Raw genomic sequence first — 15,057 nt, forward strand, 5'->3', positions numbered from 1 at the left:
TTGATCAGAGACTCACCTGCATTTTCTGTAGCCACCACTATTAGAGATAAGGATAGAGAAGAAAAAATATTACACTCAGTTTTTTCTGTGCTATAATTCAGTTTAACATTTTCTGTTAAAGAGAATTTTCTAAAGTAGACAAACAGCCTCACACCAACTAATTAACTCACAAGTGAAAGGAAATAGAGAAAAACATTTTAGAAAATTTTTTGTGATACTCAGAGTTCCCTGTATAACTCAGCCTGCAGCCTTGTGTCTTTATATGGTCACAGAACAACCCCTCAGTGACTTCTAATATCCTTATCATTTACAGTAGGGGGTACATTATCCCTTATAATACATGAGTGATACTCAGAGTTCCCTATATAACTCAGCCTGCAGCCTTGTGCCTTTATATGGTCACAGAACAACCCCTCAGTGACTTCTAATATCCTTATCATTTACAGTAGGGGGTACATTATCCCTTATAATACATGAGTGATACTCACAGTTCCCTGTATAACTCAGCCTGCAGCCTTGTGCCTTTATATGGTCACAGAACAACCCCTCAGTGACTTCTAATATCCTTATCATTTACAGTAGGGGGTACATTATCCCTTATAATACATGAGTGATACTCAGAGTTCCCTGTATAACTCAGCCTGCAGCCTTGTGCCTTTATATGGTCACAGAACAACCCCTCAGTGACTTCTAATACCCTTATCATTTACAGTAGTTTTTTAAAAAAAAAATCCTAAAAAAAAAAAAAAGCACTTTCTTTCCCCAAAGAAACAAAACACAATAATAACATTTGAGTGCGGATTCACAAAAATATTTGCCGCTGGTGAAACTGCAAATTTTACAGCAAAACGGTTCCCCTGGTTACAGGTAATACTATTTGTTATTTCTAAGTGCTTTCATTTTAATTCTTCTATTTTTATTTTGTTAATTCATATTTGTTAAACAGATTTTTTGGTGATGTACAAATCATTATGTGTGTAACTGTCTTTACTTTATGCTTCCAAACTTTAGGTATGTAGATGCCCCCTGCTGATGGGTTGCTATGGGATACCAGATGTGGAGCAGACAGTTACCCTCAGGCATTTAAATAGAAGAAGATCCTTCACATTTGTTGTTGTACTTACAGAGCAGGATGAGCAGCCCCAGAAGAGACATGGTACCAGCAGCCGGTCCCACCAAGTAATGTCCTGTAATCTAAAGATCCACATGTACAAACCCCACTTTCACTTCCCATTTTGCTGTTCTGTGTTTTGCAAATTCTACTTTTTCTGATAAAGACAAGAAGGCTTTTTGTTTGTGTATTACTGCTAGGAGAAATCTCAGTTCAACCTACAAGCACTCAATGAACTGATGAAGTCCTCTCCTAACAGGATCTCCAAATCAGCGAGATATATGGTCAATATTCAGAGATATCAGTTAGTCAGGCCGATTTGTAGACCCCATACATGGGCCAATAAGCTGCCAACTTGGTCTTAAGGAAATACGTTGGAATCTTTTATTGGCCTGTGTGTGTGGCCAGTTTTAAAACAGCAAAATCGCTGACTTAAACATTTCAAAAGTAAAAGAAGTAACCTCCGCTGTATGCTGCAAATGCATGAAGTTTGTCAGGTAAAATGGGAGACCTAGAATTAATTGCTCTAAACATTATGATATAATTGGTATCACTGAGACCTGGTGGGATGAAACATGTGACTGGACTGAAATAGTTACACTCTTTTTAGGAGGGACAGAGGGATTAAAAAAGGTGGATGAGTGTGTTTGTATGTAAAGCCTGAATTGAGGGTGAGGGTGTAGAATCCCTCTGGGTAGAGATTTTAACTGGGCAAAAGGTTACAAAGGAAATAATCATTGTTGTATGTTATAAACCACCTCGTATAAGTGACAAATATGAAGCCCAGCTACTCTTAGAATAGAAGCAGCTTCACAACTAGGTCAAGTTATTACTATGGGTGACTTCAATTATCCAGACATTGACTGGGGTAATGGGGTTGCTAAGACAGAAAAAGCTAGTAGGTTTGTAAATATTCTGAATGACAACTTTTTATTCCAGCTCAATCAAGAACCTACTAGGAATAACTCTCTTTTGGACCTTGTAATAACTAACAATACTGAACTCATCTCTAACATTTGTGTGGGTGAGGGGAATTTAGGGAATAGTGATCATAACATGGTCTCCTTTGAGATTCTGTTGCAGAAGCAATTCTATAAGGGAGTAACTAAAACACTAAATTTCAGACGTGCAAACTTTGACAGTATAAGGGCGTCTCTGCAACATATTAAGTGGGAAATGCTTTTCACAGGGTTAAACACAGAACAAAAATGGGAAGTATTTAAAATGCTGCTTGATAAATATACATGTCAGTATATTCCACTTGTAAGCAAGGAACGTCGTTGCAAAGCAAAACATTTTTTGGTTCAATAGAAGTGTTGGTGTTGAGGTGGGTAAGAAAAGACCTGCTTTTAAGACTTTCAAGTGAGCTAGGACAGCCAAAACATTTATAAGGTACAAGGAGACCAATAAATCATGCAAAAAGAAAGCTAAAATTGTTAAAAAAAAGAATATTGCAGCAAGCAGTAAAAAGAAACAGAAATTATTTTTCAAATATGCAAATAGTTAAAAAAGTAAAGCAGGAAGGGGTTGGACCCTTAATATCAGAGGGGGCTCCGCTGGTTGATGAGAACAAAAAAAAGCTGGGATTCTGAACTCGTATTTTTCGTCTGTCTACACAAATAAGGAACCAGATAATGAAGATTTCCTTACTAATAGTACTAATTCTAGTAATACAACTAATGATGCAAGGTTCACACATGAGGAAATTCAAAAAAAACTCCAACACCTGGGACAGAAAGTGGAGTCTCATCTGGGCAAAGTCTCCTTTCCTCAAAGAAGGATGTTACAAAGATTTGCTGATGAATTTGTAAAGAAAGGAGCCGATGTCTTTCCTCCTCATAGACCCTATGTCTGTCCTATTGATTTAGTTCCTCTTAGAGGAAGAACATATCCGATGTCCTTTTCTGGGACTCAAGCTATGATGGAGTATATTCAAGAAAATCTATCCTGAGGGTATATTAGAAAGTCTAATTCTACTCATTCAGTATCTGCTGAAGCCAGTTTTTTTTTTCATTCAAAATAAAGATGTTAGTCTAAGACCCTGCAGTGACTATCATGGCCTAAACAGGATCACCTTTAACAACCAGCAGAATTTTATGATTTCATCAGTTACATTTTCCATGACCTTCTTTACTTTTTTGTTGTTGTGTACCTTGTCTCCCATGTCAAGCAGGTTCTTCAGCGTCTCAGAGAGAACAATCTTTTTGGCAAATTTGAGAACTGTGAATTCCACAAATATAACATTTTCCAGCTACACATTTTGAGATGGATCCTGCTAAAATCTCTGCTGTCCTGGATTGGTGACCTCCTTCCAGAGTTTCACAAATTTCCATTGAAGATTCATCAAAAACTCTTTTCAAATTGTTTCTCTCATCACTGCCCTCACAAGAAAGGGGATTAAGATTTTTTGGTCTGCTGAAGCCCAAGTAGCCCTTAAAGGATGCCTCCACCTACACCCCCATCCTGATTCATCCTTTTATTTTAGAAGAAGATGTTTCCGATGTTGGAGTAGGAGCTAGTTTATCCCAGCACAGCAGTTTCCTGGGCCTTCACCATCCATATGCTTTGATATAGTTAACATAGAGCTTTAAGCAGTCAATTTAGCTCTGCAGAAGTGGTGCCACCTTTTAGAAGGCTCTTTTTATCCTATTACCATTTAATCAGGAATACATTTTGCCTGTCAAAAGACTTAACCATGTCAAGCTCAATGGGCAGGCTTTTTGTAAGCTTTTAGAATTCACTTAAAATTTTCTTCAGCCTATCATCCCCAAAGCAATGGTCAAACTATAATGACCACCGGCGCTTTATTCTGCCCTCATTGGAGTCAATATTCCTACTCATTTGTCCGAGATTTTTAAAATATTTGGTCCCAAATTCATCAGGCGTTGTTAAAGGCTTCTTCTCCTCAGGAGATTGCTGCAGTTAGGCATTACCATTCTGGTCCTCCTTTTAGAAGAGAACTCTGTTTGGCTCTCCACAAAGAACATTAAATTCAGACAATCTTTTTCTTAAATGGGGCCCCATTTCATAGGTCTCTTTACTATCAAGAGTATCATCAATCCTGTCTCAGTAAAGCTAGACCTTCCCTCTAATTCAGCATTTTTCTCTACTCAAGTCTGTCATCAAGAATGACTTTTCCTTGGACCCCATGCCCCCTCCTCTGATTTTATTAGAAAGTCAACAAGAATTTGAAATAGATGATATCACTGATTATCACACATCTAGAGGTATGGTACAGTATGTCATTCATTTGAGTGATTTTGGTTCTGGGGAGAGGCCTTGGGTTGATACCAAGGGTAACCATGCTCCACATTTACTTAAACAATTCCTCAGAATGTTTCCAGACAATCCTTGGGAGCCTGTGGGTTCTCCTGAAAGGGGGGGTACTATAACCCTCCCAAAGTGTAGGCTATACCAGCTGTCTCTCAGGGGTTCCTGTTAACTGGTCATTACAAATTGCACATTTGTTTGTCTTTTAGTTCCCATAGAACAAATTACCCTGTTAATAAATCAAGGGGCAAGGGCAAAGAAAACAATTTTACGATTAACAATTATAAAAAAATTGGAAACTATGGATTATTTTAATTAAAACTATTTGTAATGCCCATAATTAGCAAAGGTGTGTACACAGTAAATATATATACTGCTTCTTAACTTCTCCTTTACATCCTATATTGCTTTCTATACCTTCCCTTCAACAGTAATGGCACATAATGGTATTTAAACCTCTGCAGACTTCTGAGAAAGAAACAAAATGACAAAACTGACCTGACAAGGGTTGGTAACACTTCCTGTTCTGGGGGAGATTTGGGGTGAGTGCTTATTTGTGCCCTGGGTACCCCTGGAACTATAACAATGTGATCCCAATGTTTCTATATATCTGTAACCTTGTTATGAGCTAAGGGGGCCCAGTCTGAAGGCCAGTTAGGGGGAGATTTGGGGTGAGTGTTTATTTGTACCCTGGGTACCCCTGGAACTATAGCAGGGTGACTGTTACCCCAATGTTTCTATATATCTGTAACCTTGTTATGAGCTAAGGGGGCCCAGTCTGAAGGTCAGTTAGGTGGAGATTTGGGGTGAGTGATTATTTGTACCCTGGGTACCCCTGGAACTATAGCAGGGTGACACCCCAATGTTTCTATATATCTGTAACCTTGTTAATCATATTTACAAAGTTCCTTATTTCCATGAGATGAAGCTCATATTATATGTTTTTATTTTGTTATCATTCCCCTCAATTCCCCTCATGGACAAAGACAATTGAGATTCAGGGCCCAGGTTCATAAATGCTTGTGTGTTTTTTACAAGAACAAGTGGTTCCGATTCACAAATCCTTTTTGTCTTAGTAATTTTGGGAAATAATTTGATTGATCTCAGGTCCCCCATAGATGAGCATTGTTTCATTTTTGGGTCAGATTCAGCTATGCACAAGTTTTGTTGGTGTAGCACCTCATTATACCAACACCAGAGATTTTGGTGACACCATTTTGGAGTCCACTTCACTTCTGGGCAGTGTTTGTTGCTACTAATGGAGCATTCAATTGCAACTGTCATTTGTTACTATGTGTGTTAAATATGCTCACGCTTTTTCTCTGCGGTTGGACTTTTCTCACATTTTTGTGTTTGACATTTCTGTGAAGTTGATGAGAAGCTCAACAAGAGCCAAGCCAGACTAGAAACCCCAAGTGTGTTTATTTCCTTTTCTTATACAATAAATACACGCAGCTTTTGGTTCTGTTTGTAAGATATCTGTTATTAATTGGAGTCATTGGATTAAGTGGTGGTAAAACTTCTATGGCGGCACCGTAGCTCCTTAGGGGAAAGGCTTTCTCAAGACAATAACTCAATAAATACAATGCAATTAAAACAATGATACCTGATAAAAATGTGACTTGCATTTTGTGATGATACACTAAAGGGGGGTACACTAAAATGCATGGAATGGAGATCACATATTGATGCGATTTATAAGATACTTTTTGATACTTTTTTGAAAATGCTTATTTTTTTTCAATGAAAATTAATAAGAAAATCTTTTTGAATGGCACCTGCTGTTCAAATGCATTTGTTCAAAGGTGAATGTGCCCTTTAAATAAATTGTTGATCCTTGTACCTTGGTTTGGCCAGAGTTTGCAAATGTAACTCTTTCTCTTTTTCAACTGTTAAGAAGGTAAAAACACAAAAATGAACCTCTGTTAAGTCTTCATTGTTATGAATGAACTCAGATGGTCACTGCCAGAAGGTGTAAGATCTTCATCCTATCTTTGGTTAAAGCCACATTGACCTGCCTTAATAAAAATTGGTGTCAGGTGAGTTATCCCAATTCCACAACAAACGCTAAGGTTCTGATCACGGCTCATGCTTCTGCCTATAACAGCTGCCTTTCACTTCTGTCCCTCTGTCCCTCCTAAAAAGGGTGTTTCATTTAAATTCACAGTCCAGTCACATGTTTCATCCCACCAGGTCTCGGTGATACCAATTATATCATAATTTTTAGAGCATGCAATTAATTCTAGGTCTCCCATTTTACCTGACAAATAGGGATGGGCAAATTTGACCCGTTTAGTTTCACCAAAAATTTGCCGCCAGCGAAATGTCGCCGACACCCATTAATGTCTATGGTCATTTTTGCAGTGAAACAAGGTGAAAAAATCCAGCATACAGCGTAGGTTACTACTTTTACTTTTGAAATTTGCATTTCCTAATAATTGAGTCCCCTACAACGACAATCTGCTTAGGCCTGACTCTACTCTCCCCCCCACCACTACTAGAGAAACTGGTCTCCCGGCTGTTAGAGAGATCAACCCCATCTAGAATTGCCAATCCAGAGTTCATACTCCCATCATCTTCACACAATCTGGCAAATTAGTTGCGATGTATAAGCTCTGGATCAGCCTCCATTTTCCTTTTGCCCACCTTAGATTTTCTAACTGTCACCCAGCTAGCTGCCTCAATATCCTGCTGCTGTTCTGTTCCCCCCAAACTATGTGACCCCGCTAGGTCCTGCTCAGTGAGCAAAAGGCTCCTTTCAAGATTGTCAATCGACCGCAGTGTTGCAATTTGTTGCTCTAGTGCTCTAACTCCAGCCTCCAAAGTGGCAATTTGCTCACAACCACCACAGAGGTAAGTATTTCGGATCTCTTGTTCCAAATCTGCATACAGAATAAACTTTTGACCTAGTTTGAACCTCTTTTAGTTTGAAACTCCACTTACAGATCCCCCACTTAAAGAGCAAACACATAAGACTAGCTAATGCAAATCTTTAATTCATTTCAACTTGATGAACATGACAGTGATAATTTTGAAGTGGTTATGGGAAAATGTGAAGATTCCTGCACCCCTAAGGCGAATGAGATATATGAGAGATTTATCTTTAACTCCAGAGTGCAGTAACCATTAGAAAGCATAGAGGAATCCATAACAGACTGTAAGGTTTACAACGTGGAACCACTGTAACCGAGGATTGCCACTCCATGGGGAGTGGATAAGGTGGGAGCCCAGGGGTGTAGCCATAGGTGATTGGAGGCAAAGACATGATGAAGAAAGTAAATAGTAGATTTATTGGCAGCCAGAACACAGAAAACAAAAAGGCAGGAACAGGCAAAAAAGGCTAATCAGGGTATCCACAAGGTGAGGGAAAAATGGGGAACACAGGAACAAAAGGTACTCACTCAGGAAACAAGGTAACAAGATTTTCAGGAACAAGGCATTCAAGGTTTTCATCGGCAGGTCAGGAACAAACAGAATACATTCAATGACTCAGGAAACAGGTGGGGTTGCTCAGGGCGGGGTTTATAAAGGGAAGGTGATTAGGAATGGGAGACACATGAGGGTAAACGAGGTGGGTGGAAAACAGGGAGGAAACACTGTGAACAGGCAGATAACAGAAACATTAAAAAGATACTGTTATGGGGAAAAAAAATTTTTTCAAAAAGAATCAGTTAATAGTGCTGCTGCAGCAGAATTCTGCACTGAAATCCATTTCTCAAAAGAGCAAACAGATTTTTTTATATTCAATTTTGAAATCTGACATGGGTCTAGACATATTGTCAATTTCCCAGCTGCCCCCAGTCATGTGACTTGTGCCTGCACTTTAGGAGAGAAATGCTTTCTGGCAGGCTGCTGTTTTTCCTTCTCAATGTAACCGAATGTGTCTCAGTGGGACCTTGATTTTACTATTGAGTGCTGTTCTTAGATCTACCAGGCAGCTGTTATCTTGTGTTAGGGAGCTGCTATCTGGTTACCTTCCCATTGTTCTTTTGTTTGGCTGCTGGGGGGGAAAGGGAGGGGGTAATATCACTCCAACTTGCAGTACAGCAGTAAAGAGTGATTGAAGTTTATCAGAGTACAAGTCACATGACTTGGGGCAGCTGGGAAATTGACAAAATGTCTAGCCCCATGTCAGATTTCAAAATTGAATATAAAAAAATCTGTTTGCTCTATGGAGAAATAGTTTTCAGTGCAGAATTCTGCTGGAGCAGCACTATTAACTGATTCATTTTGAAAAAAAAAAATTCCCATGACAGTATCCCTTTAAACACAAGAGTTCAGGATCAGTCCTGAGAGCCTCCTGTGGCTCAAGAGGTAAATGCTGCAAGATCTGGACAGAGATCTTAAGCTGAAAAACAGAACATGTAACTTTGCTCAGCTGAGAGATTCATTAATCACAGACAGAGTTGTAATTGGATGTAATGATCAAAACGTGCAGGAAAGATTGTTAAGGGAACAGGATCTTACATTAGAAAAGGGTATAGGAATTTGTCAAGCAGATGAACTCGTAAAACCACAGCTCAAAGTGTTAACAGGGATAAGAAGTGAAGGGAATGTTTCTGAAGTGAGCAGAGTGGTCACATCCTCAGTTACACCAATGGCTCACACAATTAAATCTGATTTTAAGAAAGGCAAAGTGAAAATGTATGCAATATTTACCAATTACCAATTCTGTAATAATTGTGGCAATGCCCATTCATTTAACAACTGCCCAACTTTTGGTAAACAGTGCAAGGTGTGTGGCAAATCTAATCACTTTGGCAAGCAGTGTTATAGTAAAAGAAAACTAAATACAGTGATGGACAGCAGAAGTGAGGAGAGTCAGGAGGAGATCTGTGTCAGTAAAAGGAATGGAAGTGAATAAAGATGGACTATAGACATTGATACAAATGGCTCCCTGATTTAGTATAAAGTGGACACATGGGCAGAAACAAACATTATCACAGACAAAATATGGAGAAACCTACAAATGAAAGCACAATTATAAAGTAAAACATAAGTGCTTGAGGCAGACAATGAGTCTGAAATCCCATCAGTAGGAAAATCCACTCTCCCTCTTACTCAAGGGCAAGGCAAGCAAACATGAATTTGCAGTAGTCTCTGGTAATTACTCAGGTAATTACTGTCCCCTATTAGGTGCACAAACATGTGAGAAGTTGGGACTGGTAAACAAATTATTTGTTGTGGAAGAATCACCACAAAACAGGTCTTGGGAAACTGCTCGTTACATATGATATTTCATTAAAAGCTGATGCAAAACCAGTTGTAGAAGCCAAAAGGCATGTGCCAGTGACATTAAGAGAAAGACTTAAACATGAATTGCAGCCCCTGACAGAGTTAAGCTCCCCATAGACGCGACAATTCTTCTTGCCGAACGACTGATTTTAGCGAAGTCCGACCAATCCAAAACGATCATACATCTTATGATTTTATCGTCCGACATCTGTCAGGATATTGATCGGCCGGGTTAAAAAATCTTTATCGGTCCCAGTGCAATGTATCTATGTTTGCTGGGCCAGGCGGGCAGCTCCCCTTTGTTTTCCTGGCAAATTGGTCTTTTTAGTTGATGGACAATTAGTAAGATTGTTCTGAGATAATCGTGGTCTCACCATGACGATCGGATCTTTTAAAAATCTCAACATTTCTGGCCAGCTTTAGATGTAATTGAACCTTCAGCTTGGGTCTATTCCTTAGTCATTGTAGAGAAAAAAGACGGATCCCTGAGATTGTACTTGGATCCCAAAGATGAATTGAAAACATAAGGAGAGAACATTTTCATATAACCACTCAAACCTGAGTGAAATGGCAAATGGCAAATTATTTACAATCCTAGATGCCTCAAATGAATTTTGGCAGATTCCTCTCACTAAGAGAAGCAGAAAATTGTGTACATTTAATACACCTTTTGGAAGGTATCAGTTCAGCCCCAGAGATTATTCATAGAACAATGCAGCAACTCTTGGAAGAGGTTGAAGGAGTTGAAGTCTACATAGATGATATTTAATTTGGGGGACCACAGAAGAAGAACATGACAAAATATTAAAGTGAGTCTTAGAGATAGCAAAACAAAATGGACTTAAACTGAATTGTGCTAAATGTCAGTTTAAGAAATCAGAAATTTTGTATCTTGGTGAAATAATTTCTCACAGTGGAATGAAACCAGATCCTGCAAATGTTCTAGCAATTAAAAGAATGGCCAGTCCCAGTAATAAAAAAAAAGAACTGCAGAGATTCATGGGTATGTTAAATTACCTTGGCAAGTACATTCCTAATGTGGCCGACACGACTCCCCATAGGAGGAGCTTGTTACTAAAGCCCACTGAGTGGAACTGGACGGAGAAGCAGGAAAATGAGTTCAAATCATTAAAAGATATTCTTTGTTGTGCACAGACATACATTGGCTCTCAAAAATATCAACAGATCATCAAAAGATGGAATATGTGCAGTTCTACTACAATAATATGTTAAAGTGATACTGTCATGGGAAAAAAATTTTTTTCAAAATGAATCAGTTAATAGTGCTGCTCCAGCAGAATTCTGCACTGAAATCCATTTCTCAAAAGAGCAAACAGATTTTTTTATATTCAGTTTTGAAATCTGACATGGGGCTAGACATATTGTCAATTTCCCAGCTGCCCCAAGTAATGTGACTTGTGCTCTGATAAACTTCAATCACTCTTTACTGCTGTACTGCAAGTTGGAGTGATATCACCCCCTCCCTTCCCCCCCCAGCAGCCTAACAACAGAACAATGGGAAGGTATCCAGATAGCAGCTCCCTAACACAAGATAACAGCTGCCTGGCTGACACTCAATAGTAAAAACCCAGGTCTCACTGAGACACATTCAGTTACATTGAGAAGGAAAAACAGCAGCCTGCTGTTTGCTCTTTTGAGAAATAGTTTTCAGTGCAGAATTCTGCTGGAGTAGCACTATTAACTGATGCGTTTTGAATAAAACAGGTTTTCCGATGACAGGATCCCTTTAAAGGAGAATCAGAATCAGAATCAGAAAGGTCCATCTAAATATACCAGTAAACCCCCAAAGTGGTGCTGCTCTGAGTCCCCTGTCAAAAGAAATACAGCATTTCTTTCCTTCTATTGTGTACACATGGGCTTCTGTATCAGACTTCCTGCCTTCAGCTTAAACCTCATTGCCCTGGGCAAGAGCATGCTCAGTTTGCTCCTCTTCCCCCTCCCCCTCCCTTCTCTACTGTAATCTGAGCCCAGAGCAGGAAGAGACTCAGGCAGGAAATGATGTCACACCACATTAATACTGCAGCGCCTATTCTAAACAAACAGAGAGTTTCTAGAGCTTTTTTCTCAGGTATGGTAAAACATTCTACAGAATAAATATAGCATTCTAGCTTGCACTATTGCAGCTAATCTATTGGCAATAAAATGCCTCCATAGTTTTCCTTCTCCTTTAAGGAATGGAAGCCAGTTGTATATGCATCACACACACAGAGCACAAATATGTACTAATAGAAAAAGAGACTCTTTTGGATGTGAAATATTCCACAACTTTGTGTATGGACAAAATTTATAGTTGAAACAGATCACAAGCCACTACTTCACTTACACTACATCACACAGAAAGAACTATGGAAAGCTCCTCCACACATTCAGTGTTTGTTATTGAAATTGCAGAAATATGACTACAAAGTATAATAGGTCAGTTGTTTACAGTGATATAATTAGGCCCGGATTTGTGGAAAGGCCACGTAGGCCCACGCCTAGAGTTACAACTATTAATGGTTTGTTGTTGATGTTAAAATGTTGAAAACGGAAGTGTGTGTTGATAGTTGTTAATGTTAATAAAGTTTGTCATAGAAAAAGAAGCAGATAGGTGGGAGCAGGACCACAAGGAGATGGGACTGTACAGTCAGAGAGCCAGGCTTCTTTCACACACTGTATTTTAATAAATAAGTTGTTGTTGCAAAACCCAGAATCCCATTATTAAGGAGTACAGGATGTAACAATATCCACTTATACCCTTAATGGGACTGCACTAGGCACATCCATAATCTGTACAAGCAATGCCAGTCAGCAGCACCTTACTACAGTAGTTGCAGTATTCTGCTCCAGTTGTACTTTTGGTTTCACTTTTAAAAAAACAGTAATATCAAAAAATAAAAAATTAAAATATATTGTACTGTTGTCCTGCACTAGTAAAACTGCTGTATTTGCTTCAGAAACTCTACTATAGTTTTTATAAACAAGCTGCTGTGTAGCCATGGGGGCAGCCATTCAAGCACAGGATAGACAGTAGATAACAGATAAGTACTACTATAGTTTATATAAACAAGCTGCTGTGTAGCCATGGTGGCAGCCATTCAAGCACAGGATACACCGTAGATAACAGAAAAGTACTACTATAGTTTATATAAACAAGCTGCTGTGTAGCCAGGGGGGCCGTCATTCAAGTACTGGATACACAGTAGATAACAGATAAGTACTACTATAGTTTATATAAACAAGCTGCTGTGTAGCCATGGGGGCAGCCATTCAAGCACAGGATACACAGTAGATAACAGATAAGTACTACTATAGTTTATATAAACAAGCTGCTGTGTAGCCATGGGGGCAGCCATTCAAGCACAGGATACACAGTAGATAACAGATAAGTACTACTATAGTTTATATAAACAAGCTGCTGTGTAGCCATGGGGTCAGCCATTCAAGCACAAGATGCCAATGGATAACAAGGACACTGTAACATCAGGATTATATGAAATATGGGATTGCCTATGACTAAGTGCTAGGTAAGCATGAAACGCGTTAGGCTCCATGTGGGGTTGTTTTGACGTTTTAATATGATGCAATAAAACATATTTTTTTAATGAATGAGCATGCTTCTGAAAGTTTTTGAGAATGTAGAGATACCTCAGCTTGGTCAGAAGAGGTCTATAGCATGCCACAAATTGACATTCACTTTATATTGGTCTGTATCCAAGGTTTTTGTATGTATATGAAATATGACCCTGATGACGAAAGTATCATATTGCTCATTTGTTTTGTGCATGTTTTATTGTATTTTCTGCAGAATGTATTGGTACTATAACATGAATGCTACTATAAGAATATTTTAAGAGAGCATTTGATGAGGAGCATCTTCATGGTCTGAAGAAAACACATTTCATATACAATTAAGACATGGCACTTATTATGTAGAACATTCTCCCTCATTCCTGATCTCTCTTTCATTCTTTTTTGTCTCCTGGGAATATGTTACTTCCATCGTCTTTATGTGGTAGAAGACAATTAATAATATAATGATGAAGATAACTGCAGACAATGCCAATCTCACTGTATTTTGCAGAGATCCTGACAAAAATAAGTAAAATTAATACAAAGTATATGAGGTATTACTAATAACATTAATTATATGTACTCAAGTATTTTTAGGTGTGTTCGGCCTTCACTGCTTCACTTATACCCTGTGAACAAATTGATATATTGCAGAATTATAGACACTCTTGTAGAGCCTAAAATGAGTTTAAAGGATCCTCACATCTTGGGAACCACATCTAAAGGCTTTATACTCTGCTTCTTCTAGACCAGAAGTTTCCAGTCCTTTCAAACATGGCTAGAGCCTACCTTAGCTCTACCTTCTCTCTAAACATGGCTGTAAAATATAGAGCAGTCTGGTTCCACTAATGTCTTAAAGAAATTCAAGTCATCAATCATCTCCAAATCCACTCTACTTCTCTAACAGGACCCATCACTAACTTGCACTTTCTCAAATGATAACCTCTTACTGCCATAAGTTCCTGACATGGACAATACATTTTGTATTCCAATTTATGAGAAACTGGAGGGACTTGCAGCTCAGTGCTCAGCTCAGAGGATGGAGGGTAAGAGATAGAGCTTCCATATTTGTGGGTGTAAAATCTGATTAATAAAGCCCACGACAACTAAAAACTTCCCTTACCCTGAAGTTGAAAGGGAAGCTTTGAGCAGTGATCCCCAATCAGTAGCTTGTGAGCAATATGTTGCTCCCCAACCCCTTGGCTGTTGATCCCAGTGGCCTCAAAGCAGGTGCTTGTTTTTTAATTCCAGGCTTGGAGGCAAGTTTTGGTTGTATAAAACCAGGCGTACTGCCATACAGAGCCTCAGAGTAGGTTGACAATCCACATAGGGGTTACCAAATGGCCAATCACAGAACTTATTTGGCACCCGAGAACATTTTTTATGCCCGTGTTGCTCCCCAACTCCTTTTACTTCTGGATGTTGCTCACGGGTTCAAAAGGTTGAGGATCCCTGCTATAGAGAGCATCAGTCAGGAATATAAGAAGTTGTTTGCAGTGACGGAACTAGGTGGGGGCGGGCCTTGGTGTGGGCTGTGCAGCCGGGCCCCACCCCACCATCGTCCGTGTGGCTGCAGCTGAATCCAGTAGGCGTGTGACTGCCGGGGGGCCCTGCGGGGGTGCGGGCCCTGGTCTAATTGCACCCCCTGCTCCCCCGGTAGTTGCGCCACTGGTGTTCTCTGATGCTTCTGTCAAAGCCATAGCTGCTGTAGCATACCTCAAAACTGTGGATATCTATGGACAATGCCACATTGCATTTGTTATGGGTAAGGCAGAACTGGCACCAATTCCCGAACACACTATACCCAGACTGGAACTCTGTGCTGCCGTTCTAGCTGTAGAGCTAGCTGAGCTCATCACAACCAAGAC

At 39.4% G+C, this 15,057-nt stretch overlaps 1 protein-coding gene across 1 annotated transcript in view; it reads right to left on the minus strand.

The window, feature by feature from the left end:
* Positions 1-15,057, minus strand: part of fcrl5.S (Fc receptor-like 5 S homeolog) — a 52,791-nt gene that overhangs the window by 17,424 nt on the left and 20,310 nt on the right. The window contains 1 exon segment of the mRNA XM_041574528.1: positions 17-37. Within this exon segment, the coding sequence (XP_041430462.1) occupies positions 17-37 (21 nt within the window).

This window comes from Xenopus laevis, chromosome 8S (genome assembly GCF_017654675.1).
Source record: "Xenopus laevis strain J_2021 chromosome 8S, Xenopus_laevis_v10.1, whole genome shotgun sequence".
Classification (NCBI taxonomy): Eukaryota; Metazoa; Chordata; class Amphibia; order Anura; family Pipidae; genus Xenopus; species Xenopus laevis.